The 27,123-nt window shown below is 42.6% G+C and overlaps 1 protein-coding gene across 1 annotated transcript in view; it reads left to right on the top strand.

The window, feature by feature from the left end:
• Window positions 1–27,123, top strand: part of CDH13 (cadherin 13) — a 984,505-nt gene that overhangs the window by 944,470 nt on the left and 12,912 nt on the right. The window contains exon 11 of the mRNA XM_019743731.2: window positions 13,204–13,346. Within this exon, the coding sequence (XP_019599290.2) occupies window positions 13,204–13,346 (143 nt within the window). The remainder of the gene's footprint in view (window positions 1–13,203; window positions 13,347–27,123) is intronic.

Here is a 27,123-nt window from a genome sequence, read left to right as displayed (position 1 = left end):
TGTCTGTCTTCCAAAGGGCCTCTCCTAGTCCTTTGCTCCTCAAGTAAAGGTTTTTTTGAGGCCTCTGTAAACTCACCATCCTCTCTTTTCTTCCGCCATTGACTAGCTTCTCTCTGCTGCATCCTCACGCGTCCTACTTCACTTAGGTCCCTGCACTGTTTCATCGTCACTTTGAGCCACCTCCTCCTGGCACTTCGTATATTTTAGAAGGTTGACAGTTGTACTCTGGGCGGCATTCACGCTGTATTTGGATGGTTCTAGTCACTGAGAGGCTGCCTCACCTAAGTGTGCCGACCAGGGTTAAGCAGAGTGTGGGATGTTAGAAACAATTATAGACACAATGTCGCCAGTGGAATATTCAGATGAGGGGCAGTCCTTGCAGGTCTTATTCGTATTTACATTCTTGGACCCAGGAACAGTGAAAAGCAAGGTGAATCTTTATGGAATGAGCCAATAAGTGAACCAATGGACGAACAGTGTCACACCAAGGAAAGCTGACATCTACCAGCTTGTACCAAATTCCAGGTCATCCCGATCCTTTCTGAGTGCATTTGTGGTTGCATTTTTAAAGCATCTGTTTAATGCTTTCACCAACACTGCAGGTATCAACTCATGTTCTCATGTAGAGTTGACAAGTGCACGCCTGGATTTCACAAACCTGAGAGTTTTTGAAGTCCCAGCCTGTTACTGAAAAGAGCCACATATTTGGTTACTTTATTGGGGTCCCGGTTTCCCGACTTTCCTGATACTGTTAAATTCGTGGCTTTACATGTTGAATCTGTTTTTCTACATTTCCCTGTATTTCTTTGCGATCCATTTGGCCAAAGGCAATCAAGAGAGAACCTATAAAGACAACTGTAAGCAACGATGTGAGGACTTTACCTCCTCTTCTTACTAACTGCCCACTTGTGTGGATTTCAAAGGCAGGATGGGAGACTTTGTAAATCACCTTTGGAAATGAGTTTGCCAAAGGGGGATGAAACCCAAACTAGAAAGAGCCTGCTCACAGCCAAGTCCTGTCGCATGCGCAAACAGGTCCTATTGCAGTCATTGTAAGGAGACCTGCGGTAAATGACAACAAAGGATTAATGGTCTCAAACAAGACGGCAGGCGTGACCTTTGCTGGGAGAAGCCAGGAGCCGACTTGCCTGGCTGGGAACAGGTGACGGGAGGATGTTTAGAGATGATGTTAAGATCACTAGCAAGTAGCCAGTGCCTGGGAAATGTCAGGTCTCCTCTGTTTCCCAGGGAGGGCTTGGTGCACACAGGGCTCACACAACTGAAGAACAGGTCTAGGGTTGGCAGGACGGGGTTTTTTTGTGCAGGCGCACCCCTGATTCATGCTACTCACGTGCAGTCAGCAGCAGGATAGGGTCCCCGAGCTCCACCTCTTTCTCTTCCACTAGCAAAAACAGCATGTGACTAAGGGTGACTGTTTTTTAGCGTAAATGATTCTCAGACCTCAGGTATTACTGCCATCTCCATCACGATGGAGTAATTTGTCCCAGTGCTACGTCTCTAAGTTTGACTTAGAAGTTGTTGATATGAGCCTTCCAATAAAAGAACAGCTTACATCGATATTTTCTGAGAATTTCTAATGAGGAAGATATTAAATTCATACACATGAGCTATCTGATGTTAAACCTTTCTCAAATGTGTATGATTTTTTATTAACAGACATGTGATTTTTAAGGAAGTGTTACAGCAATTTAATAGTCTGGGGTTTTTTTAGAAACTGTTACCAGTCTGTCGGTTCTAATCCTGTATTCCTGAGTTATCTGTAAACCCAGCCACAGAGGACATAGCCCCATGGTTTCAGGTCCAAGTTTAATCATTATGGGTAGAATGGAGGATCTCAAGCTTTGGTGCACCAGACCACCTGGAGGACTTGGTAAAAATGAAAATCTCATACTCAACAAGCTGGGTAACTCTGATAAAACACCAAAATGGGAGAACCGATAGCACAGGAAAATTACCAACCTCCATGGGCTACTTCAAGGCAAATAAAAAATAGAGACTATGTTTAGGAGACAAAGAGATCTGCATCGAAACCACAAGTCTGCTGCTGAAAAGCCGTATGACTTGGGCCAGCTACTGGCCCACTCTGAGCCTCTGTTTCCTCATCTGTAAAATGGGGGTGATAAGATCTACCGCCCAGGTTGGCGGGGCGATGACACACAATAATGTACATACCTCACGTGGCACCTCCTCAGTGATCAATGAACGTGTGCTTCCAGCTCTAGATACAACAGCAGAAAGTAAGTACTGAAAACAGAAAAGCTTTCCCTGCACACGGTGTGTTACATGAGGGAAACTGCCTTCACAGTCCTCATCACAAGTGTAATTAAATAACCATTTGTGCAGCTACTGATTGGTATTCTCTCCCCCTGCGAGAGCATAGGTTCCAACAAAGCAGGGAATCCAGTGCTGCATGAATCCACTCAACACAGCTCTCCGTGCCTGGCACATGAGACCCTCAGTAAACATTTATACAAAATGAGTGAGTGGGCACTATGGCCACACCAAACACTTAGACGTGTGCACATATAGACAGGGAGTGCCAAAAAATGTATACACATTTTAGGAAAGGAAAAAAACTGTATTAAAATTGTCATACTCGATATACACCGATAACGAAAAGACGAATACGAGTCACGTTTGACTTCTGCAATTACAAGAAGTGGTTACTATCAGTGTAATTTTAATAGCTTTTTTCCTTTCTTAAAATGTGTATACGTGTTTTTGGCACCCTCTGCATCTGTACATAGGCTAGAAGCCTCTAGATTAAAACTTTAATAGTACTTATCTCTGGAGGTAGATGAGGGTGATTTTAATTTTCTTTTGCATGCTTATCTATATTGCGTGAATTTTCTGCAATAAGCACAAAAGGCCTAACCAAGTCGTGTCCTTAGGTAAGCGTGACAGGGGTAGAAACCAGCTGCCACCTTGTCCTTTTATGATTTCCAGCTTCCTCAAGGGTTTTAACATGTGGTCTCTAGAGTTAGAAAGGTTTTAGGAGAAACAGGAATGGAATGATTTCTAAAAATAAGTAGAATTTCATTTGATCCACTGGCTTCCTTGCTCTGATCACAGACCAGGCAGAAAAGAGTTAACATAGCAGGCCTGAGACTGCTGTCCCTGGAAAGGCCTTGCTTGCAAGGTTGGCCCTTGGCTGATGTCTGGATTTCTGGAGGGTTCCCACCACCCTAACTGATAAGAGTGGCTCACTGTGCCTAAAGCGTTTGTACAAACAAATATGGCTTATGCTGAATACGTGCTTTCCTTCTGGAAGTCAGGAATTTTGCTGCATGCCACATGGAAGATGCCTATGCAACCAATCCTCACTAAAAACCTGGGCCCTGAGTCCCTAAGGAGTTTCCCTCGTAGACAGTGTCATCACAACTCATTCCTGGGGAATTACGTCCATCCTGTGTGACTCCTCCAGGAGAGGAGCCTGGAAGCTGGTGCCTTGTCCCCTGGACTTTACCTCACGCTGTTCCCTGCTCTGGTCTTGCTCTGCATCCTCTCCCTGTAATAAATCTTAGCCGTGAGTACAACTCCATGCTGAGTCCTTGTAGGTCCTCCTAGCAAGTCACTGAACCTGGGGGTGGTCTTCGGGACCCCTGACACACAGATTCATCTAAATAAGCCCCTCGTTGGCAGCGTGTATGAGGTCTGAGACCACTGAAGAGATGTCTGGAGTAGGATTTAGGTGGGAGTCTGGCTGTAACGAGAGAGAGAGAGAGAGAGAGAGAGAGAGAGAGAGAGAGAGAGAGGTGATCTAGTAGACCTTTGAGAGACAGAGCTACCCATGGGGAAGGGATGGATGGCACCTCAGGACAAAATTCTGTAGAATTCTGGGTTCACCCAGGATATGGGTCAGTCAAAGCATGTTGAAGAAGGCTTGTGCTTTCTCTCACTCACTCACTCACTCACTCACTCATTCATCCAACAACTGAGTACCTGCTCAGTGTGCCAGACACTCTTCTAGGCACTGGGGATGGGGAGGAGGGGGTGAATAAGACAGATGAGGTCACTGTCCCAAGGAGCTCACGTTCTAAGTTGGGAAGCTGGCTGAGGTTGGAGGCTGACTTCAGATGGGGCGTTGGGCACTGGTCTCTATAGGAAACATAGAGCCCCCAGTGTTTGGGCTGAGATCTCCATGATAAGACACACATGAGGAAATCTAAGGAGACTACACTCTGTGAGGCAAATGGGGAAGTCTTGGGACTGGAATGAATCTGGTTATTTTCCAGGAACAAAAGGAAGGCCCCTGTGTCTACAGCTTAGGGAGGGTGAGGGAAGAGGCAGGAAATAAGGGTGGAGAGTTAGACAGGGCCTTGGAGACCATGATCCGAAGCTTAGATTTTATTTTATGCCCAAAGAGAAGTCATTGGAGGAGTCTAAGCAGGGACTCACACAGCGTGTAAAATTGAGAACAATCGCCGTGGATGCTCTTCGCAGAATGGAGTGTAGCTAGCAGAACAGAAGCACAGTCAGGTCCAAGCAAAACAACGATCCCTGGTGATCTCACCTCCTACTTCCTACAACAGGCCAGAGATAATGGACTCACACCAAACCTATCTTGGTCCCCTGCAGGGGTGGAGGTGACCTCCTTAGATATGGCTGTGCATTGCTTATTTTCTTAGTAGGAGTCAGAATGTCTGGAGGGAACCAAACCAGCCTCGGTCCATGTGCCATCAGAAGAAGGCAGCTGCCATGAGAGAGTGAGGGTCAGAATTGTAATCTGGTAGGGCCCCATGCAAGAGGATCACCAGGGACTCTGGGATGCCAAGGGTGGGGGTGGTGTCCAAGGAAGGCTCCAGAGGTGGCAAGAGCTCCTCCCCTGTCCCCAGCTGTTAGTGAGCCACGGAAGCCCATAGCCCCACACTAGGCTAGGCCAGCTCTGTCCCAATCTCCCCGACCTAAGAGGTCCTGCCGAGGCCACTCACTGGGCACCTCTCCTCATCCATGTCTGCTGGTTGTGGCATCTTCCCGTCTCTGGGAAGTCCTTCATATTACTGAGATGACTTTTTTCGCTTTGTTTCCCTGGGAGAAGAGGATATAGCCTCTGGTCTCTCCATAAGCCCTGTGGTGGGCTGTGGCTGTCTAACTGAACTAGGATTCTGGAATGTACTGGTCCTTCAATCTCTTCTGTAGTTTTGTCAGAAGATTTGGAATGCATCCTTTCTTTTCTACTCAGAGCCATAGCTACACACACTGTTTTAAAACAGTTTGTTTCCTTCCGCGGGGAATTCTATAACTTTCTAATTCTGTTTTTAAATAAAGTGATGGTTTTTAATTACCCATGCAGGTATTTCATCTAACACAGGGGGCCTTTTGGGCTGGACTGAAGTGGAGAGCTGAGTGTACGCTTGCTGTTTCCTTTCTTTCCTATCGTTTTACAGGGTTGTTTGCTTCCTTCTGTGGCAATATTCCTTCAGTGGGAATATAAAGTCACTCTGCATTTCTCTTTTCTTCGTTTTCATTTTCTAGCCTCTCATAGTCTTTCCCATCTTTACTGACTCCTCTTTGAAAATGAGCTGCAGTTAGGCTCATGCATTGGTCCAAAGAAACCAACCCTTCCTACAATACGGACATCAGCCAGGATATTTCTAATGGTTCCCCGATTGGCATATGCTCTATTTTTTCCGTTTTTTGTTTTTTGTGTTTTGTGTGTTTTTTTGCTTTCAGTTTTATTTTATTTTTTATTAAATTTATTGGGATGACATTAGTTAATAAAATTATATAGGTTTAAAGTGTACAATTATATAGGTTTAAAGTGTAGCACTGTAATGAACATAGGGGTACATATATCTTTACTGATAAATGTTTGCAGATTTTTTTGGATAGATACAAAAAAGAGGGATTACTGGGTCATACGGTAATTTTATTCTTATTATATATCATCTATATGTTATGTGTTCACCATCCAAAGTCAAATCTCCTTCCATCACCATATATTTGATCCCCTTTACCCACCTCTACTTCCCCCTCCCCCTTTCCCTCTGGTAACCACCAAACTGTTGTCTGTAGCTACGAGTTTTTGCTTATTTGTTCGTCTTGTTCATTTGTTGCTTTCAGTTTTATATCCCACATATGCGTGAAATCATATGGTTCTCAACTTTTTCTGTCTGACTTATTTCGCGTAGCATTATAATCTCAAGATCCATCCATGTTGTCGCAAATGATACTATGTCATCTTTTCTTACAGCTGAGTAGTATTTCATTGTATATATGTACCACATTTTCTTTATCCAGTCATCTATCCAGGGACTCTTTGCTTGTTTCCATGTCTCGGCCACTGTAAATAACACTGTAATGAACATAGGGGTACATATATCTTTAGTGATAAATGTTTTCAGATTTTTTGGATAGATACAAACAAGAAGGATTACTGGGTCATATGGTAATTTTATTCTTAACTTTTGAGGAACCTCCATACTGTTTTCCATAGTGGCTGTACCAGTTTACATTCCCACCAGCAGTGTATGAGGGTTCCTTTTTCTCCATAACCTCTCCAACACTTGTTATTTCTTGTCTTGTTGATAATAGCCATTCGAACAAGTGTGAGGTGGTATCTCATTGTGGTTTTGATTCGCATTTCCCTAATACCTAGTGAAGCTGAGTATTTTTTCATATATCTGTCAGCTGTTTGTATGTCTTCTTGGGAGAAGTATCTGTTCAGGTCCTCTGCCCATTTTTTAATTGGATTGTTTGTTTTTTTGTTCTTTAGTTATATGAGTTCTTTACCTATTTTGGATATTAGCCCCTTATCAGAGGTGTTGTTTGCAAATATCTTCTCCCATTCAGTTGGTTGCCTCTTTGTTTTGTTGACAGTTTTTCTAGCCCCAGATCTTCCCTTACAGTAGTATATCTATGAAGTCTAGGGCTCTTGAACCAACCCCAACCCAAATCTACTCCCCAAGGTAGTCCATGCTACCAGCTAGTGAATAGACACCCAGACCTCTCCTTGTGCATTTACGTATATTCTAACATGCCCAGGGATCAGAAGACATCAGAAAGACACCCAACTTATTATTTTCCAAATGGATAATGAGTCAACACAATTTACTGAAAGGTCTAGCTTTCTCAAACACTCCAACATGCCCTCTATATCAAATAGTAAATTTTCAAACATATGTGGATATACATATTTCTAATTATATCTAAAACTCTATCTGGGTAGATAAATAGATCGAAGGATGTCTAGCTAATATATGTGTATGTTCATATATATTATATATTGTATGTTGTATATGTTTGATATGTAATATTAGATATCTCTGTCTACCTATAACTTGCTGGTTTCTAGTGCTCTATTATACGGCCTTGATCCGCTTGGCTATTCCTGCTCTAATAGCACTGTATTACTTTGTAATATTTGAAATCTAAAATAAGGCTATGCTAGCCCATGTGGTTTGAGTATCTGTGTTGAACAAACATGGGTCCCCCACATCACAGAAAGTGAACCTAAGAAGCGTGCAGAAGGGACGCGTCAAACCTTTCCGCCTCCTCCTGCTCCTCTCCACTACCAGGGCCCGGTGAAGGTGGAGCCCAGCAGACTCTGGCCCTGGAAGTTCTCCCCAGTCAACACATAGCCCTGGCCTCTCTCCTGGCAGTTTCCCGCCCGCTCCGCTGGGTCCCCGCTGACAGTCAGCCCGCTTCCAGGAGGGGTGCAGGGCCCCAGCCTGATTATGTGCCCCCCACCCCACACTGCCTGATTCTGCTAATCAGCCTGCCCTGCTTCTTCAGGCACTGATTTCCAAGGCAGCCAAAGCTCTGGCAAGCTCTCAAGCAGCTCCTGTGAAGCTACATTACAAACCGAAATGAGTCCTGTTTTTAATTTGGTTTTTCTTCCCCTGTAACAAGCAAAGTTCACATTATAGATAAATTGCCTGGAAATTCCAATTTAATAAGGCATATGCATTTTTCAGGCCTAGAAGCACAGAAAACATCCTGCACGCTGATATTTTTACACCGAACGGTGTATTAAAAAGACAGCCCTGAAAATGTCAGAAATTTACATAGAGTGCCAAGCCAGTTGGTCAAAAGGGCTGATCTGACAAAAGGGCCCATCAGCCAGGAAGTGGAGGAAGAACAGGCTGGTTGGTGGTGGTCTTGAGATGTTCTCCCTGCTAGGGTAGAAAGCTCCGAGGCTGGGGAGGATAATACCTACAGCCCAGGTCTCCCGCCCAGCTCTTAGTTTGGATTGCATGAGCACAGTGTCACCCAGCGCCTGGACACTTGGGAGTGCTCAGTAAATGGACTGTCCCGTGTCCTGCTCAGTCTGTGGCTGCGATTCTGAGTAGAAGTAGCAAGCTGCCATCAAGGAAATCTAGGACACCAGCATGCCTCCCCAAGGTCTCTGATGGGAAGAGGCCCCAAATAAAACAAACTAACAGAGGGAAGCAAAATTAAAGGGCCCTGTGAAGACACAATTAACTAGCACAACAATGGATACTTGATTATTCTTTAAGAAAGAAAACAGTGAGAGCTATGCTGTAAAAACCCTGAAGCCCTGGCTTTCCCGGGCATGCAATGCGTTGTTAGGGGACAGCTTCTGAGGTAATGCCTGTGAGCTTTTTAATGCACATAACGACTCCTTTTGTAAGAAAAGAACCAAACGCATTCATTGTACTGCAAAACTGGAGCAATGTGAGACCAAAAACATGACAGAGGGAGAAACAAAGAGCATTGTTTCTTTGCCAACTTGAAAGCCTGGATTATTTAATTCAGTTTTATATTTATATTCTAGGACTCTGCGTTGAGTAATCAGAGAATAAAATACGATCCATTTAAATTTTTCATTATTTCCAATATGTTAAATTGCCACAAATCACTCCTCAATCAAGAGTGAACTTGTTCCCCGATAAGATGGGAAACAAATGTTCCCTTTCCTCGCATTTTCTGTTTCCGTGATTGTGGCAACTGAAAGAGAAAGGATGCTATAACATATCCTGGGCAGCCACTGTGTGCCAGGCATTCGACTTGGCCCCAGGAATGCAGAATGGCCAACAGTGGCCCCTGGACTTGTGCATAAGGAACAGACTGTATCGTGATTGGCGTTCCACACATGCCTGAAAGCTGGCATACCTGTTCTGAGTCCCAGCTCTACCACTTCTTATCTGTGCTGCTTTGGGCAAGTTGCTACCCTTCTCTGAATCTTGGTTATTATCACATCTTTAAAGCAGGGATGACCCCAACTTCATCTGGTTGGTGTGAACCACAAACATCCATGTGCTGCTGAAGTGTTTAGCACAGAGCCAGGCACAATATGCACCGAGGAGCTTACCCAGCTTACCCCTCTTCCTGACATTAAGGAGCTTAGAGTTTGGGGAAGGCAGCAGACCTACAAGGGCCCATCTTATGCTCCAACAGGCATTGTAATCTATGCACGCGCCCAGCCAGGACCTAGAGGAGGAAGTGAGTAATTCTAACTGGGCAACTCCTACAGGGTGACCAAGAGGCGGCATTTCAGCCAGGTCTTAAAAGACAGTAGGAGTCGGCGGGTGGATGCATAGGTTGCGATCAGAATGAAAGACGGGTGTTTTTAAAGAAGTTCATTCTCAGGACTGCTACATTTCTTCTGTTTTTAAGAATATGGAAATGATCATTGAGGCAGCAAGGGAATGTGGGAAAATGAACTGCATTCATTTTCTCCATCTGTTCTCCGTCAACTGCTTTAGCTTCACAATATTGTTTTCCCAGGGCTCCGTGGAGTGGGAATCCAAAACATTCAGAGGGATGGTGCAGGCCCCATAAAGAGAGCGCACACTGGGACGGGCCCTGGTGGGCCCCTGACGCACTGATGACAGCATGCCCTCGCCATGCTCTGCACGGTGCCTCACACACTTTGTGTCGGGCTCATTTGGCCCTCACGGCTCCCCCATGAGGTCACTAGGTTTGTCCCACCTCCCGGGGTGGGAAACAGAAACACTGAGGAGTCGCGCGTCCAAGGTCACACAGTGAGAACCCACGTCTTTGACACCCCAGATTCTGTGCTCGTCACTCCAGGTGGTGCTGACAACATGTGTGGTTGGGCAGAGCCAGCGTGTACAGTTTAAGAGCAGGGCCCTGGCACTAGACGGCCAGGGTTCAAATCCTAACGTCGCCATGCATTAGCCCTTGACCTCGGTAAAAGATGTCTTCCTAGTTTTGTTTTGTGTTTTGGAAGAGGTTTTGGGGGTTGTTTTGGTTTTGTGGTTTTGTTTTGTTTATTTTTGCACAGGAATGCTATTTATGTTTTCCTTGGCAGAAAGTCAAATGCTACATTTTCAAACAAAATTAAAATCCTACTTAAAGTCTTTTTTAAAAATATACTCGTACAAGTAGGTTTAAAATGATAGAAGTTCTGTGAGCTCTAAGAAATCTATAGCCTGTGGTTTCATAACAGAAACAAAATTAAAACAATTAAAAGATCTGTAACGTCCAGCATCCTCTCAGTTTCCTCATCTGTAAAATGGGAATGACAGTATTAGCGGCCTCACAGGGTTGATGTGGAGGCTGAAAACATAGATCCAGGAAGCTCTTAGAACAGTCCCTGGCCCACAGCAAACACTCCATTTAAGTCTGGCTGCTGTTGATGCTATTATTATTAATGGGTGCTTCCCCCCGGAGGCTGTTACAGGAAAGACCAGACCCGATGCCTTCTGGGAAGCATTAGCAGAGGCCTGTCCCCGGTCCCTGGTGTCATTCTGCAGTCCATGGTCTGACTCTTCTACTTCGCAGGAAAAACACTGAATTTGATTCATGCACACAGAGGTGCTTGTGTCCGTTCACTGCACCTAAATTCTCAAGGGATTGATAGGAAACCAGACTGCTTCTCTATGAATTAAAATGAGACTGTTGTGTCATAGGGACCGTCCGTGCCTGGTGGAAGCCCATAGACATCCGGGGTTGGTGCTGAGGCTGCAGCAGAGCCTGGGAGCAGGCAGAGGAGCTCCCTAGCTGATGGTCAAGCTGGGATGCTGAGTGCAGGCCTGCCCTTCCGGGGGCAGCACTGAGCTGCTCCCAAAAGGCTGATGGCAGCTGCTCAGATGCCCATTCCCTTTGATGGTGGGTAGTTTCTTACTCCCCAGCTCCCCTTCTCAGACCCTGGCTGCCCAGCCCTCCTTTCAGTGACCACAACCTCCCTCAGGTACCAACCATGTTGCAACCCCCGAAGATTACCTCCAGGTCATGGATGAGGAATCGGGCTGGCTCCCATTCACCTGGCCACACATTGTGAATAGCCCACCCCCCACCACCCCCAGTTTCCCCTGCGCGTGAATAATCCAACCCATTCTAGATTCATCCTAATTCTATCCTCAGAGGTAACTCTTTCTCAAAATTTGGGAAATATCTTCTAACCACCCACCAATAAGTTATCTGGGCAGCAGCTTAGTAGGGGGGTTCAGAACCAGGGCTCTGGGGTCATACTGCCTGGGCCCAAATCCTGACTCTACCACTTTAGTAACTGTGTGGTTTCTGTCTCAGGTTCCTTATCTGTAAGTGAGGATATTATACCTACTGCATTAATTGCCTATTGCCACTGTAACAAATTACTACAAACTTGGAGCCTAGAAATGTATTCTTCCCCAGCGCTGGAAGCCAGAAATCCAAAATCAGTCACACTGGGCCAAAATCAAGGTGTCAGTAGGGTGACACTCTCTTTGAAGGCCCTAGATGAGAATCCTTTCTTTTCTCTTGCAGCTTCCAGTGGCTACATCACTCCAATCTCTGCTCCGTGGTCCCATGGCCTTGTCTTCTGTGTGTCTCAAATCTCTCTCTTCTTCCCTGTTATAAGGACACTAGTGATTGCATTGAGCTCCCTCTCCTCCCAATAATCCAAAATAATCTCCCCATCCCAAGATCCTGAACTTGATTAGACCTGCAAAGCTTTTGCCATATAAGGTAGCATTCACAGGTTCCAAGAACTAGGACGTGGAGTCTTTTCCGCTCTGAGGACTAAGATGGAAATTCCAACTCTTCATTTGGAGACTTGCAATCTTGTTGGTTAAATCAGGTCTTCAACCAAAACTGGCAGTATGAGGCAGAGATGATGAAATTCAGGTATCTTTGCCAGACTGATGAGCTAGCAGTTCTCCTGTCTCTTCAAGGGTATCTATTTCAAAGACTGGTGGTGAAGTGACAGTGGACGACTGACAAGCATCTTTCTGGCTTAAGTACTAACGGGGCTGGAGCTCCAGCAATGAGTCGCTGAGACAGTCCCCACATTACCCAAGCCACCCAGTTCAAAGAAATCTGAGTCCTGTTCAGTGAGTCTCCCTGATAGATAAGACTTTCATTTCTTACGTTATGCCCTTTGATATTATTAGAATTTCCTACAATGGGCAGGTGTGACTTTTACAACCACCTCAAAAAATAATAATAACATTTTAAAATCTTGGATGGTTTCCCATTATCCAGAATCCAAACCCCTCACAACAGTGGTTCAGATTCTTAATAATCAGTCTCTCCAAACTCATCTCCTTTCAGTTTCCCCTAGAGAAGCTATGTTCCAACCACAGCCATCTACCTTCTGATCCCTAAATATTCATTCATTCAGCAACTGTCTAGAGAGTGTGGTATATGTGCTAAGCAATGTTTTAGGAGCTGGGGTCATAATCGTGAACAGATATCCCTGCTCTCATGGAACTTACATTCTAGTGAATATCTCTGTTGCATGTGTCAAGTGTGTATTGTTCTCTCTTCCCAATTGTCTGTCCTCTCATCTCTGACAACATCCCACCAACTTCTCCTGTCTTAGTTTAGATGCCGCATCCCCAGGGCTACCCTCCATTGGAGGTAATGACTTCTTCTTCCTCCACATGTCCATGTGCCCTACCTGTATCTTCATGACAGCTTCTCCTACCTGGTCTTCATAGGAGATACATTCAAGGTGTAAAAGCAACAAAACTGGACTCGGACTCTGGAGACGGGCTGCGGATTCTGCCTGCATGAGAGACGGGCAGATAAAGGGTTCCCGCCTCACAGGCTTGTCATCGGGAATAAAGGAGGCAAAACACTTAGCACAGAGCAGGCCCAAAGTTGATGGACAGCGTTGCTTTCTGAATAAACAACTGTAACTATAATGATGTTTTTGGATTTATGTTAAGAATTATCTGGCACCTAGTGTGGGAGTTTGTGCCCAGCACCCAGTGAAAATTTCTTGAATCTATTTCAAATATAATCTGACATTGTTTGGGGATTTTTTTTCAGGTATTCTGTTTACAAGGATCCAGCAGGCTGGCTGAATATTAACCCCATCAATGGGACTGTTGACACAATGGCTGTGCTGGACCGTGAGTCCCCATTTGTCCACAACAGCGTGTACACTGCCCTCTTCCTGGCAATCGACAGTGGTGAGTAACATGTTTAATGCCATCAAGTATATTTTCAACTAGAAATATATTTTTATGTTGCTTCTAATATGCGGAGAGGTGTTTTTGGAATGAATATTAGCATGTGGAGGGCAGGGAAAGTAAATGTTCAAATACATAGTGAGTCGGTACCATCCCCAAGTCCTGGCTCTCAAGTCTTTGTCCAGTTCCAGGTCAGGGCAGTGAGCTCAGTGTGCTCCATCTCAGGCAGGCACTGAGGTTAGGAAGCCATGTTGGTGTCTTTCATGGTGGTGTCACACTCTTATCTGGAGAGAGGGTTTTTTTTCTTAATGCAAATTGAAAGAAGGTCCCAGATGATGTCATGGATGCCGATGATTGAATTGTTCCCACAGCTTTTATCCTATTATGATATGCTACCATGGAAAGACGGCCGGTGCACTCAGTCGCTTCATAATCACAAAGCAATTGCTGTTCATTCAGAAGCTAATGATGCAACATCCATGTACTGGACTCCATTCTAGATACTGGGGATAGAACAGTGAGCAAAGAAAAATGACTGTCCTCTTGCAGCTAACATAATTGTGAAGACAGGAAGAAAATTAAAATACATGATACACTGTTACAGGGAAAATAATGAAAGCCTACTATTTGCGTATGAAATGGGGGAACAGCAAACAGGTAGGAGATGCCAGGGAGTTACAATGTTAGCTAAGTGGCCCTGGAGATCCTCACTGAATAAGTGACACTTGAGTGAAAACATGAAGGAAATAAAAACTAGAACAGAGAGAGTAGGTGGTACATGAAGGGAACGGGGAGGCAAGTCATGTAGAGTCGTGGGGGCCCCCATACTAGCCTTGGCTTTTACTTTGTGTGAAATGGGATGCCGCTGCTGAGTTCCGAGGAGAGTTCAAAGTGCCACCATCACGCTGCTAATCAGACAGGGGACAAGGGCAGAATAGGGAGACCTCTTAAGAGACTGATGATAATCTAGGCAAGATGGTATCTTGGACCAATAATAAGGGAGGGGATGAAAAGGGATCCTATTCTGGGGACATTCTGTTTATTTCAGACACAAAGGATTTGCCATTGGCGGAGATGAGGGGATCAGAGTTGGTTTTGGGGGTATGTTAAGCTGACATGTCTACTGTGTCAATCACATAAGAAGTTTTGCTCTCCCTATTATTCTTAAAAGCCAGGTATTCAAAGCTGAAGATTCAGTTTTGAGTCCTATGTATCACAATGAATACTTCAGGGCTCTTTGTATATACCCTTCATTATACTCAATAATGGGTGAACTAAGAATTCTCAGCGCCCCTCTCTACTACACAAACCAAGTTGGAGCCAAGTCTCTAAGAAGTGAGCCATCAATGTGACATGCAGCAGGCAGAGAGGGCTTCGAAATAAAGTCAACCTTTGAGTGTGGCCTTGAAAGACAGATAGGGTTTGGATAAGAGCAGGGTCAGGAAGTAGAGACGCCTGAGAGCCTAGAGCAGGGGAATCAAAACTAGAAGGGAACGCGGCCTGGGAGATAAGAAAAGGAAAGGGAAGAGTTGTGTTCACTGTGAGTGAAAATGGAGAAATCTATTTGGATGTATATGAAGATGTCATAGCTTCAAAGCATCTCAAAATTCGGACAAGTCATTGTCTGAATGATGGGAACAGGCAACCAAAAGATCCCAGAATTCTTGAGAAGTAAATTGACGTGACGAAGTAGCATGTAAACATTCATCAACAGAGACCTGGATAGTGTGCTTGGTCCTGGAGACTCAAAGATGAATGATACAAGATCGTTGTGCTCAATGAGCTCATGAGTTATTTGGGGAGTTGGGCTAGTAAACAGAAGATTGCCATAGGATGTCATGACTGTTCTGATGAAACTAAGCCCAGAGGAGCCCCCGGTTACCCCTCAGGGGTGGTCACAGGGAGCTTCAATGAGTGACGAAGGATAAGTTGAGAAGAAGGTAAGTCGCTCTAATGGAAGCCTGAAAGAATATGGTATATAGAACATTGAAACGTTGGTCAGCGTTCCTGGAACTAGCATGGTAGGCTCCCTGTGTGCGAAGATAAGGGAGTAGAAGCAGGCAGGCACCCATCTGTTCAATGCCTGATTTAGAACAGGTGCTCACATATCTGTGGAATAGATCATGAAACAGATCATAAAATGCTTTCTACGCTATGCCAAGGAATTAGACTTGATTATTTTGCTTACTTGCCTCCAGAATAAACTTTGCGCTTTAGAAAGGCAAACTCCTATGGCTGTGTGAAAAAATGGACCAGCTGATGACAAGACATAAGGCAGGGAGGCATTAGAAAGCTGTGGCAGAAATCAAGCTAAGAGAAGTATAAGCCAAAACGAAACCAGTGAAGTTATTTTGGGTGGAATGAATCTAGTTAGGAAGTAAGTTGAAAGCCATAGCAGGTATCTCAGTTGAAAGGGTCAGGGTATGCCTGGTGGCAATAGAAATGGACCAGAAAAGATGAATCTAGAAAACATTTGGATGGAAGAAACAAGGCTTTGAAGAAAAGAAAAAAGAAAAAAAACCACATACTCAACGTGAAATAGTGAAAGGTGATATTAAGATTTCTAGTTCAGAAACCAGGAATGTTTATTCTGTTGACAGAAATGGGACTGGTTTCAAAGGATTGTTCCCATGTTGTCTTTATGGGGTGGATGTTGAGATGATGTCCCATGAGGACACTGGCGACATGGGACTGAAATAGAGATGAGATGTTTCTTAGGAAGTCACCCATGAAAAGAGATGGGAGCCATCAGAACAGATAAGTTTTGTAGAAAGAATATGTCTAGACAGGAGTTCTAGGGGCACAGTGGATGACAATAAGCCAAGAATGTTTAAAATGCTATTCAAAAGAAAAGCATCAATTATGGATCAGCTAAAGTAATGATTGCAGAGTTCTGCACTACATAAGAGTATCTGTACTTGTAGAGAAAAGTCTCAGCTAAGAATACCATCAAGGAAGGTTGAAAATAAGCAAGTAGTACAGTCGTCATTGCCTTATGATATGTTTTATGCAATTAATCATAAAAAAAAATACCTTAGAAATTAAGTACTTTAATTTTGCCAGAAATGAGAGCCTTCTCTCAAGGTATAACTGAGCAAGCTGCTTCTAGACCCTGAGGCTCAATTTCTACTTCTATAAAATGAGGAAGATAATTCCTACTTATAAGGTTGTCATGAGAAATGAGAAACTGAAGAGCTGTGCCCTCTAGGCTCCCCATCCGAAGCCATATTAAATGTTCAATAAATGTTAATCCCATCCCAATGGGGGTTATAGAAAGGAAAGAATGGAAGCAAGAATGATCCTCAACAAAAATACGGCTGGAAATCTGCTTCTTGTCTAACTCAGTTAATATTAATATCAGGCAAAGAAATTCAAAATCTAATGTCACAAATGTTTCCAAAAGGATGGTAATGTCCCAGAAGATGTAATGGTAAATAGAAAACAAGTTGGCATTAATATACAGAACCATCATTAGAGATGATAATCTTGAAGGCCCAAAGGACATAGAGCAAAAAGAGCATAAACCTTAAAAGACCCTATAAATCTGATAACTTTTTTCTAAGCCTCCTTTTAGTCACTTCCTAAGAATTTATCTCTAGGTATTATGTTTAACCAGAAAAAAAAAAAAAAAAAAAAAAAAACACAGCACTTACCTATTAAATCAAAGTTGGTATTACTAACTGATATCTCAACTTTATCTAATGAAAGCATTTAATTTTATTAATTTTATAGAAATTCAGTGGATTTTTTATTTTTGATGGAATGAAAGAATAAGCTTTTTTTTTTTTATCATCTAGCACTACGAAAGCTACAGCAAAATAAATTGCTTTTCTCCAAACAAGGAATCACTCAGGAATTTATACCAAAACATGTCAATAAAATATACAGTTGTAGAAACTTCGAGCTAGGATGTAGTAAACCAATGTCCCCACTGCAAAAACTAGAAAAATCTAGATAGATTACAAAGATCTTAATTGTGAAACCATCTGAGAGCTGCAGAAGTGGTGAAACCTAGATCAAGTAAAATAACAAAGAGGGAAGAATCAGTTATTTTTTTTCTCTCTGGGGATTTTTCTGATTCTTGGTAAAGGTCAGACTTGACCCAAGCAAAGAGCCGAGAATGAAGGAAAATAAATCAGAAACACTTGTAATAGTCATGTGGAGCTGCTGTGACCAAGTGAAAACTTGAGGAGTCTTAAACACATGGTTGCCTTTCCCCCATGGACAAATAAATGCCTTTTAAAGGACAGAGTGAAATCTTTTGGGGACTCAGGGGAAACAAAAACCTAACAAAGGAAGCAAATTCACCTTAAACACGCAACTGTTCTTTTTTTTAAGACATTATATATAATGTCTTTAAGACATTTTCTCTTTAAGGCATATATAACCCCAGCCATACCGTCCTCCAAGGGGTTAGAGGATGGGATGGGTGGTGCTGTAGATGGGATGTTTGTCCCCCAAAAAAATTCATATGTTGAAACCTGATCCCCAATGTGATGCTATTTGGAGGTAGGGCCTATGGAAGATCCTTAGGTCATGAGGATGAAAACCTTCATGAATGGGACTAATGCCTTTATAAAAGAGACCCAAGAGAGCTCCTTTGCCCCTCCTGCCATATGAGGACACAGAGAAAAGACTGTATATTGAAAACTACAAATCACTACTAAGAGAATTTTAAAAAAAGAAAAATCATATCTAAATACAGAGATATACCATGTTCATGGATTGGAAGACTCAATGCTATTGAAATGTCAGTTCTCTTCAAATTGACCTGAAGGATTCAATGTAATACGAAACAGAATCCCAGGTTTTTGTTTTGAGGAGAAGAGGAAGAAACTGATTGTAAAATTCATGTGGAAATACAAAGGGCTAAAAATAGCCAAGGCAACGTATTGCAGAATGAGTTGGAGGACTTACGCTACCATTTAGTCAGACCTATTAGAAAACTGTAGTAATTAAAACTCTGTGGTATTTGCACAAAGATAGAAAAAAAAACCAACCAGTACAATAGAATAGAGAGTTCAGAAACAGATCCACACATATGCAGTCCCTGATGATAACACAGCTGAAAAGAAGGAAAATGCCAAGTGTTGGCAAGGATGTGAAATAACTGGAACTCTCATATCCAACTGGTAGAAGTATAAACTGGTACAACCACTTTGGAAACTGAAAGTACTAACTAAGGCTGAATATACCGTGTTATCCAGGAATTACATGCCTAGCTATATATCCAACAAAAATGTGACTCTGTGCTCACCACCATGCCTGTGACAGAATGCTAATAACAGCACTATTCATGATAGCCCAAAACTGGGAGCTATCTAAATGCCCAGCAAAGGTAGAATTTAAGAAATGGTGGTACATTCACACAATTGAGCCTATGCAATGCTGAGAATGAATGTTCTGCAACTATTTAAAACAATATGAATGAATCTCACAAATATAATATGGAGCAAAAACAGGGGTGGGAGCTGAAACTGAAGCTCACATACTGAATGGTTCCATTTATACAAAGCTCCAACATACGTGAAACTCATCATTGCTGCTGGATTACCTCATGGATGGGTTTCCTGATGTTATAATATTGGACTGCAGGGTTGTGTTCAGATTCTTCAAGTTGTGGATTTATGAAAACATGAACATTTCTATATTTCAATAAAAACGAAAGCAGAGAGCAAGTACCTGGCCCACTGTGCCTTCCCCGGAGGGCCGTAACCATTCATGTATTCCCTAAGCACCTGTTTACCCTAGAGATAGACTCACAGCATCTTATCATTCGAAAGAAGGACAATCCTCAGCTGCTGATGGGCCAGGGAAAGGTGAGTGATAGGGTGTCTGCAGAGATAACAAAGTAAAGCGTGCACTCTGCAGTGTCTATAATACTTTGCAAAAGGCAGAAGTGTTGCCATCCTCACTTGCTACACACAGCTCTATTTATTCAGTTCAGAACAACGATAGTGGCAGCTCCAAAAGAGAATTTTCTTTTAGGTACCTCTTAGAGACTAGAAACTGTGAGTTCAGAATGGTGACTGTAAAAAGACAGTTGGGAGCATGGCTGGAAACCTGTTTTGAGGTTAAAAGAAATAAAAAGCCCTTTGGACGTTGGGTCCCCAAAGCTAGCCTAGATAGACTCTAGACCATGCTTCATGATAATATTAATAATGCCCAGGTTCTAGATGATTGGAGCGGAAAAGACACTTTAGCACCTCCCTGTGGATAGAGGCTAAATTGTAACTCACAGAGTATTGAAGGATGTATAGGGCATTTTTCCTAAAAAGATAACAATTTTAATGAGCTACAAATTACCTAACATTGTTTCGTTATAACTGAAATACTTTGGTTTCAATAAAGCAGGACTGGCTATAGTTAAATGATTGGAAGAGTAAAGCCTTTAATCCTATAGATTAATAAGGTATGACCTTTACTGTTGGCAAGCATTTTATCTTTAGAGAAGAAGATCATCATTTACCTTATGTGGTCCAGATTTTCTGAAAAGGTTAACATAGTGCCTTCCGAGTACAGGAACTCTTTTATTAAAGATTTCAATGAACACAGAATTGCTGGCCTATCTTTAGACAGGGAGGGAAATAACTGTTAAGGAAAGTACCGAGATGCAGAGAGAACATTCGGGAATGCACTAAAATGGAATTCCTTTGGGACTGTGCTGACAATGGACAAAGCAGAAGCAATTAGCACAGGGTAAATCCCGGTGTGCTTATCACACCTGCCCAGGTAACCACCAGAAAGGTCAAATGTTAGTCTCACTGCCTTATGTAGGCTGAAAACAGTCATAAGCAATTTCTCCTAGGCGTTCTGGAATCCCACTGGGACGGTCGCAGGCAGGAAACGCAGAGCTGGCCGCTGCTTCCTGGTTTACCGCCTTTCGCTCAGGATTCTGTTGGGCTAGTCTTCCTGGCCCTTCTCACCTATAATCTCATCTTTCACTCCTCCTGTTCTGAAGTTGTATAGGATTCAGCATTCCATCATTACCGTGTTTCCCCCGAAAAGAAGACCTCACCGGAAAATAAGCCCTAGCATGATTCTTCAGGATGACATCCCCTGCACATAAGCCCTAATGTGTCTTTTGGAGCAAAAATTAATATAAGGCCCGGTCTTACTTTCGGGGAAACACGGTAGTATTGAATGGCTCTCATGCCCTCAGGGAAGGTCTGAAATTGTGGCTCCAGAGGCCAAAGACACATATTTGGCTTCAGTTAAATCCAAATGCCCTTGCTCTCAGCACCCACGCTGTGCAGAGAGTTTAAAGAAACAGGGGCCAGGGGGAAATATGCCTTTTAGTTCTTCCTAAGGCTCAGTGCATATGAGATAGTTTGAACCAGGAAGCCCATACTATCTCTATTAAGAGATATTAAGTCCATATTAAGTCTTCATATGATTATCACAAGTGTTGCGTTCTATTTTCATTTGAAAGAATAAGGGAATGATAGCATCAGAACAAGCCCAATTATCACTAAATTCAGCAGCATGTTTTCATGACTTAGCAACTTGTATAAAGTATGTTTGAGTCTGTCAGTGAAAAATGTGATGTGGGTTACTGAGAAGGCACAGATATAGAACCAAGCATAACAACTGTAAAACTCAAGTGTAATAGGCGAAGATAATGATTTTTCATAGGCTAAGATCTATCATGTCTCAACCTGTCTTTTCCCTCGGCCCCTATGTGATAGATGCTCTGATGATGCCAGCTGATTCAAAAGTGAAATATTGTGCAAAGTACATTTAGATTGATTAAAAGACAAAAATGTTATTCAGCCCCATGTGAAATGACTGCTGAACTACTCCCGTGTTTCCCCGAAAATAAGATTGGGTCTTATATTAATTTTCACTCCAAAAGATGTATTAGGGCTTATGTTCAGGAGATGTCATCCTGAAAAATCACTCTAGGGCTTATTTTCCGGTTAGGTCTTATTTTCAGGGAAACACGGTAAATAACAATGGCCCCCAAACTGGGCATACCAGAGAATGTGAACTTCAAAACAATGCCACAATGTGTGGTCTTTCTCTTGTTGTAGATCAACCAAGCTTGAGACTGCGTGGAGGATATAGTAAGATTATTTAGATTAATTCTACTTAAAAGATGCTAGTTTGGATAAAACCAAGCCATTAGTTATGATGGCAACCCAATTAAGCCAGTTTAACACCCCTTATCTTAGCTGTTATAGTAATTAAGGAAGAAAAATCAATTCGAAGACCCAGCCATCATTCCTTGTTATTTCAAGTACCCGTAAAATATCAATCATGTTGAAAATACTAGCTTCAACTTTGTCACTGACAAAATGGCCCAATAAAAGAACTCTTGAGATCTGGTGATAGCCAGGCTGTGATGAAAGCCATTTGAAGACAGCATATGCAATCCCTAGGCAGAGTGGGGGCCTGGTGCTCTGCTGTACCTCAAAATGAGCCCCCTCCCCAACTCAGCTGTACCACCCTAGGTGTGTGGCTTATGCTCGCTCAGCCTCGGCTTCCCCATCTGCAGAGTGAGAACAATGCCACCTGCCCTGCTGAGTTGTTATAAGGACTGGAAATCATGAATACAAAATTCCTGGTGTCTAGTAAACACCTAATAAATAGTTAAGTCAACTGACTGGAACTAAGGTTACAGACTGACTTTCTAAATTGAACATTACCAAATCGTGAGCATCTGAGGCAAACTGTGACATGCCCTCTGATGACCACCCGGCTGGTCGTCTGAGCACTTTTCTAGGGCAGGAGTGAGCTGCAGAGGCCTCCACTCAGAGTAGGGCTCTGAATCTGAAAATGAGCCAGAAAATGCTACCTTGGACACCAGCATCAATTCAAGGAGGTTGCCTATCTGACTGGAGGGGGGGTTAAGCCAACATTCATCTACCTGATAGCAAAACATTTCCCACTGACCAGCCAAATCAACCATCTTGAACAGAATGTTTTCAGATATTCATGGGGAAAAGAAATTGATTTGAACATTAAAATACTACCTGCAACGCCCATCTATGCCAGCTCAATTCCTCCTGCCACAGTGTCTCTTAGCTGGTTTTCCTCTGTGTTCTCCATTCCCTCGTTCAGCTAATAGCGTGAGCGACTGCACAGTCCCCAAGCTATAACCCCTTTCCCTACCTACCTCACCACTCCCACTCCAATTCTCACTGTCTGTTCAGCCTCCTGAATCCAGTCTCTGCCTGTGCATTCCAGCTGCCCTCATCTCAGCCCTCGATGTTGATCTGCATTACTGCGCTGGCATCCCAGCTGGTCTTCCTATGTCCTCTCTCCTCACTCAAGTCCATTCCTTTCCATGCCTCCAGCGTCCTCTGCTTTTATCAAAGCCATTCTCCTGCTTAAAAGTCCTCACATTTCTTCCCACAAACTAGTTCCTCCTCCTAGAACAGCCTTCTCTCTCTCCACAAAGCCTTCTCATTTCCAGCACACTCAAATGCCATCTCTTCATGAAGCCTTCCGATCAGTCCCCAGGTGGTTAATTACTGCATGCTACAAGCTCCCATGATGTTTTTTACTTCATGTCTCTTCCTGCACTTTCAATGCTATTCTGCATCTGTTTACGTATCTGTTCCTGCCACACCATTAGGGTTTCAAGAACAGGCACCCTGTACTATTGATTTTTGTGCACACCCAACCAGGCACAGGGCCGAGTCCCAATAAATGATTATTGACAGAATAAATAAAATGGAACTGTCATGTTTAAATACGACGTCCAAATCAACTCTTCCCCTATTTTTTTCTTTCCCTCAAAAGTCTGCAAATGGAAACAAAGAAGCCCAAAGTTTGGCTTTTTAAAAACAGTTCAGTGCTTCAGAGTATTTTCTCTTCTAAAACAATTTTTGAGTCCGATTATGTGAATAATGGTCTCCGTTCTACATCAAGTATTACACACAGAAACCTGGCATTACGTTTGCAAATCTGTTTTCTACCAGGCTTTTTGTTGGTTTGCTATTAAAATTTTTCAATGCATAAAATGGAATTGGCAGTATCTTTATTAACAAAACAATTTTTAAAATGCTTGTGAATTAAAAAGGAGAATTGACTCTGAGTGGTGAACACACACTGTGATATGTAGATGATGTATTACAGAATTGTTCACTTGAAACCTATGTAATTTTACTAACCATTGTCACCCCAATAAACTGGGGAAAAAAATAAATATTTTTAAAAAACAAGACAAATAAAAAGTAGAACATACAATGGTAAAAATCAATTAAATTATATCAATAGTTACATTCAATGTACATACGTACACCAAATGTCTTAAAGATAAAATTTGGCAAATGGATAACAAAAAACCAATTATATGCTGTTAAAAAATAACTAAAAGTTATTTCTTATAACTTATAGAAACTACTCCACACTTGTAGAAATACTGAAAGTTACAGGATTGAAAAGTACACACCATGCAAATACTAAATAAAGGAAAGCCAGTCTAACCACATAAATATGAAAAACATAAATAAATAAATTTAAGCCAAAAAAAAATAATAAGAGCAGTGAGATTTTTTGACTTATGGGGCACATGCCAAAATGTTTTGCAAAATACTGTTACTAAAAAGCCGTAGTAAATAAAACATAGGGATGAACGAAACAATACAAAGGGTGACCATATAGAGAAGAACCCTGGTCCACTCTTACTTTCCAGCAAAGGTGAAGATAAGCTTAGAGCCCTGTTCATACGAAGGAAAAGATCTGGCATTTATTTGCATACAGCTGTTTGGTGAGGTTTCAACAGAAGCACAGAAACACAGAGGGAACTCGATGGGGAGTAGATTGCCCCACTCATGCATCTTGACCCTACAAACAAGCCTCAGAAACTAGCTGGGCTGCCCAGCCTTTTCTCAGGGGCCTGCCTCTGAACTTTGGCTCCTATAGATTGACCCATCTTCTGATTTTCCCCCAGAATCTGGGCCTCAATCTTTCTTGAGACACCAGCTGAGGTCTCTCTCCTTGTGCTGGTGTTGACTCCCCGATCTGAGCCCCAGTTCCGTAGACTCCACTGCACACAAACAGGATTGTTTCTCCCCTAGGTGAGATAAGGGAGGACTGGAATATAGACGCAGTCACTACTGTCAGGATGTAAGCGAGATAGAGATAGAAATCTATAGGTATGTAAACATATGAGTATATGGTTAAATGTTTGGAAAGCGCAATATATCATTAGCTTTTTCAAATCAACCTAAATTAATTTAAAAATTTACTCTTCCACACCAGCACGGAGAACAGGCCTGGTGCTCAGAGCCCATGGAGCTCAGAAACGTGCTTCCTGTTTTTCCTCCTCCCTCCTCTACCTTCCTGCATTTTATTCTTCACATAGTCAACCTCACTTCACACACTATCCCCATATAAAACCACTTGTACTCATGATTCCTAAGGTAGGACTCATGACGCATGCCTCTAGGCTCAGGGAAGATTTGGGACCAGTGGCTAGAAAAAAATGACTACTTTCCTGTACTTCTCCAAGCTAGCTTCTGAGAGTTCTCATTAAGATCCTGACATTCTCTGCGTATGAAGCTGGCCCGTGAAACTGTGGCAAGACCAGGACCCTATTCTTCTAAGGGGACTCTCATGAGGAGATGTGTTTGGAGTCTTACTAGTCAAGGGACATTGTGGCCTGTGAAATTCTGGTCCCTGGTATGTAGGTGATTATAGCAGCATTATTCATAACAGATAAAGAGTAGAAACCATCCAATGTCCATCAGCTAGTGAATGGATAAATAAAACATGGTCTCTCCATAGAATGGAACATTATTTAATCATGAAAAGAAATGAAGTGCAGATTCATGCCACAGCATGGATGAACCTCAGAAATGTTATGCTAAGTAAAAAATCCAGACCCAAAAGTCCACATATTGTATGATTCTAATTACAGTAATTTCAAGACAACACAAATCTTTAGAGAAAGAAAGCAGATTAGTGGTTGCCTAAAGCTGGAAGCAGATAAGGAGATTTGGTACAAATAGGCCCATGATTTCTTTTTGGGGTGATATAAATGTTCTAAAATTAGGTAGTAGTGGTAGTTGCACAAACTCTGTAAATTTACTAAATATCAACGCATTGTAAAAACAAATGATAGAGTGAGAGACAAGAAAGTAAAGTGGAATTGGGAAAATATTTCTAAATCCCTGTTGAGCGTTTTGAGTTTACACTTCTGTTTCTGATTATTATAGTAATCATGGTTATTATGGAGAAAATTTCAAAAAATGAAAGTATTATTTTAATGTTAACTACCTGGAGAGATAACCACTACCTAGGTTTTGGTCTATTTCTTTCTCATCTTTTGCTAATCGTACATATTTTTTTAAATTAGGGTCCTACTTTGTTTTTCATTATGTCTCTTACTGACAAGATTTTTTTTTTCCTGAATAATGGAACCTATCAGAAAAATCTCAGTGTTTTTTAGCTAAGGGGAAGTCCTGTTTGGTCAGGATTCTAACGAAAATAAAATCCCTATGATTTAAAAAAATACACAAAAAACAAAAATCTACCGTTTCTCATGACGTTCACACTCACAGCACCAAAACCGTGCACCCATGTGCAACCCATTCTCTGGGTACTGGCTTCAGCTCTGTAGGGCTCCCACAAAAAGCAATATTGTGTTGGCCATGTAAATAAAGAAAGCATGGAAGATTCTTTTTTTTCTTTACCCTTTCTACCATAGCTCGATGCCAACCACAAGCACCAAAATACTAAAATTGTACACTCTGTAGTCTGGCTCAGAGGATAGGTTCCATCACACGCTCCAAGCATTCTTCCATTCACTTTCTGGAGCACCCAGAGAGCACGTGGCCTGGCAATACCACGTCTTCAGGCCACAGCGATCAAACAAGTGATGCACCCATGGTCACCTTTGGACAAGTTGCTTAATCTGAGTCCCAGTTTGCTCTTCTGGAAAATAAGGGAAAACTAGAAAGTTGGACTCCAAACCCTCAAAGCAGCAACCCATCTGCTTTGCTTGGACTTCTCCGACTCTGAATAACAGCAGGTGTTCAGTTTCTCTACATAAATCTTCACCTTCTGTTAGTTACATGATCCTGCTTTTCTTAGAAAATGTGCACCTCTGCCCCCACTAAACCTAGAGCGCTAAAGTCCAAGTGTAAAATATTGAGCCCGCCAGACCAAGGGGTTAGCCCAGCTGGCAACAGGCCCGCTGCCGAGCGCGGGCTGCCACTTCAGTCATCTGATGGACAGTTGTCACCACTCAAAGTAAAGAAATACAAGTTAAATTGTCTGGTTTCAAAAATCAAGTGTTGGGATCAATTTGGTCCTGTCTTGGTCCTGTAATATGCTTAGAGATATTATAAGCTCTCAGTGCTGAGTAGGCGTGATAAAGCCAGAAATGGGAGCAAGACGTGGCCAGCGCTGGCAAGACTGTGGCAGGCCGCCAACTTAATGCAGTGACAACATCTCTGTGGTCTTGAAGTCACAGTCCTCTAGATGGAACAGACTCCGCCATCCAGATCCATAGCAAAGAAAATGGTGACCAAGTATTTCCCCATGTCTTGCCATTGTTTGGTAGCGTGAGAGCTAGAAGCAAAATGAATAAGCCACCGACATGTGACGGCTTGACGGAGAGGGAGAGGGGGCGTTGTTGAGTGGGTACAGAGTTTCAGTTGGGGAAGATGAAAAAGTTCTTGAGATGGATGGTGGTGACGGTTGCACAAAAATGTAAATGTACGGAATGCCACAAAACTGTATATACTTAAAAATGATTAACACGGCAAATGTGATGTTATATATATTTTACCATAATATACAGTAGCTCATAGGAAAGAAGATT

The sequence above is a fragment of the Rhinolophus sinicus genome, linkage group LG11 (assembly GCF_036562045.2).
Source record: "Rhinolophus sinicus isolate RSC01 linkage group LG11, ASM3656204v1, whole genome shotgun sequence".
Lineage (NCBI taxonomy): Eukaryota > Metazoa > Chordata > Mammalia > Chiroptera > Rhinolophidae > Rhinolophus > Rhinolophus sinicus.
This window is presented reverse-complemented; position numbering and strand designations above follow the sequence as displayed.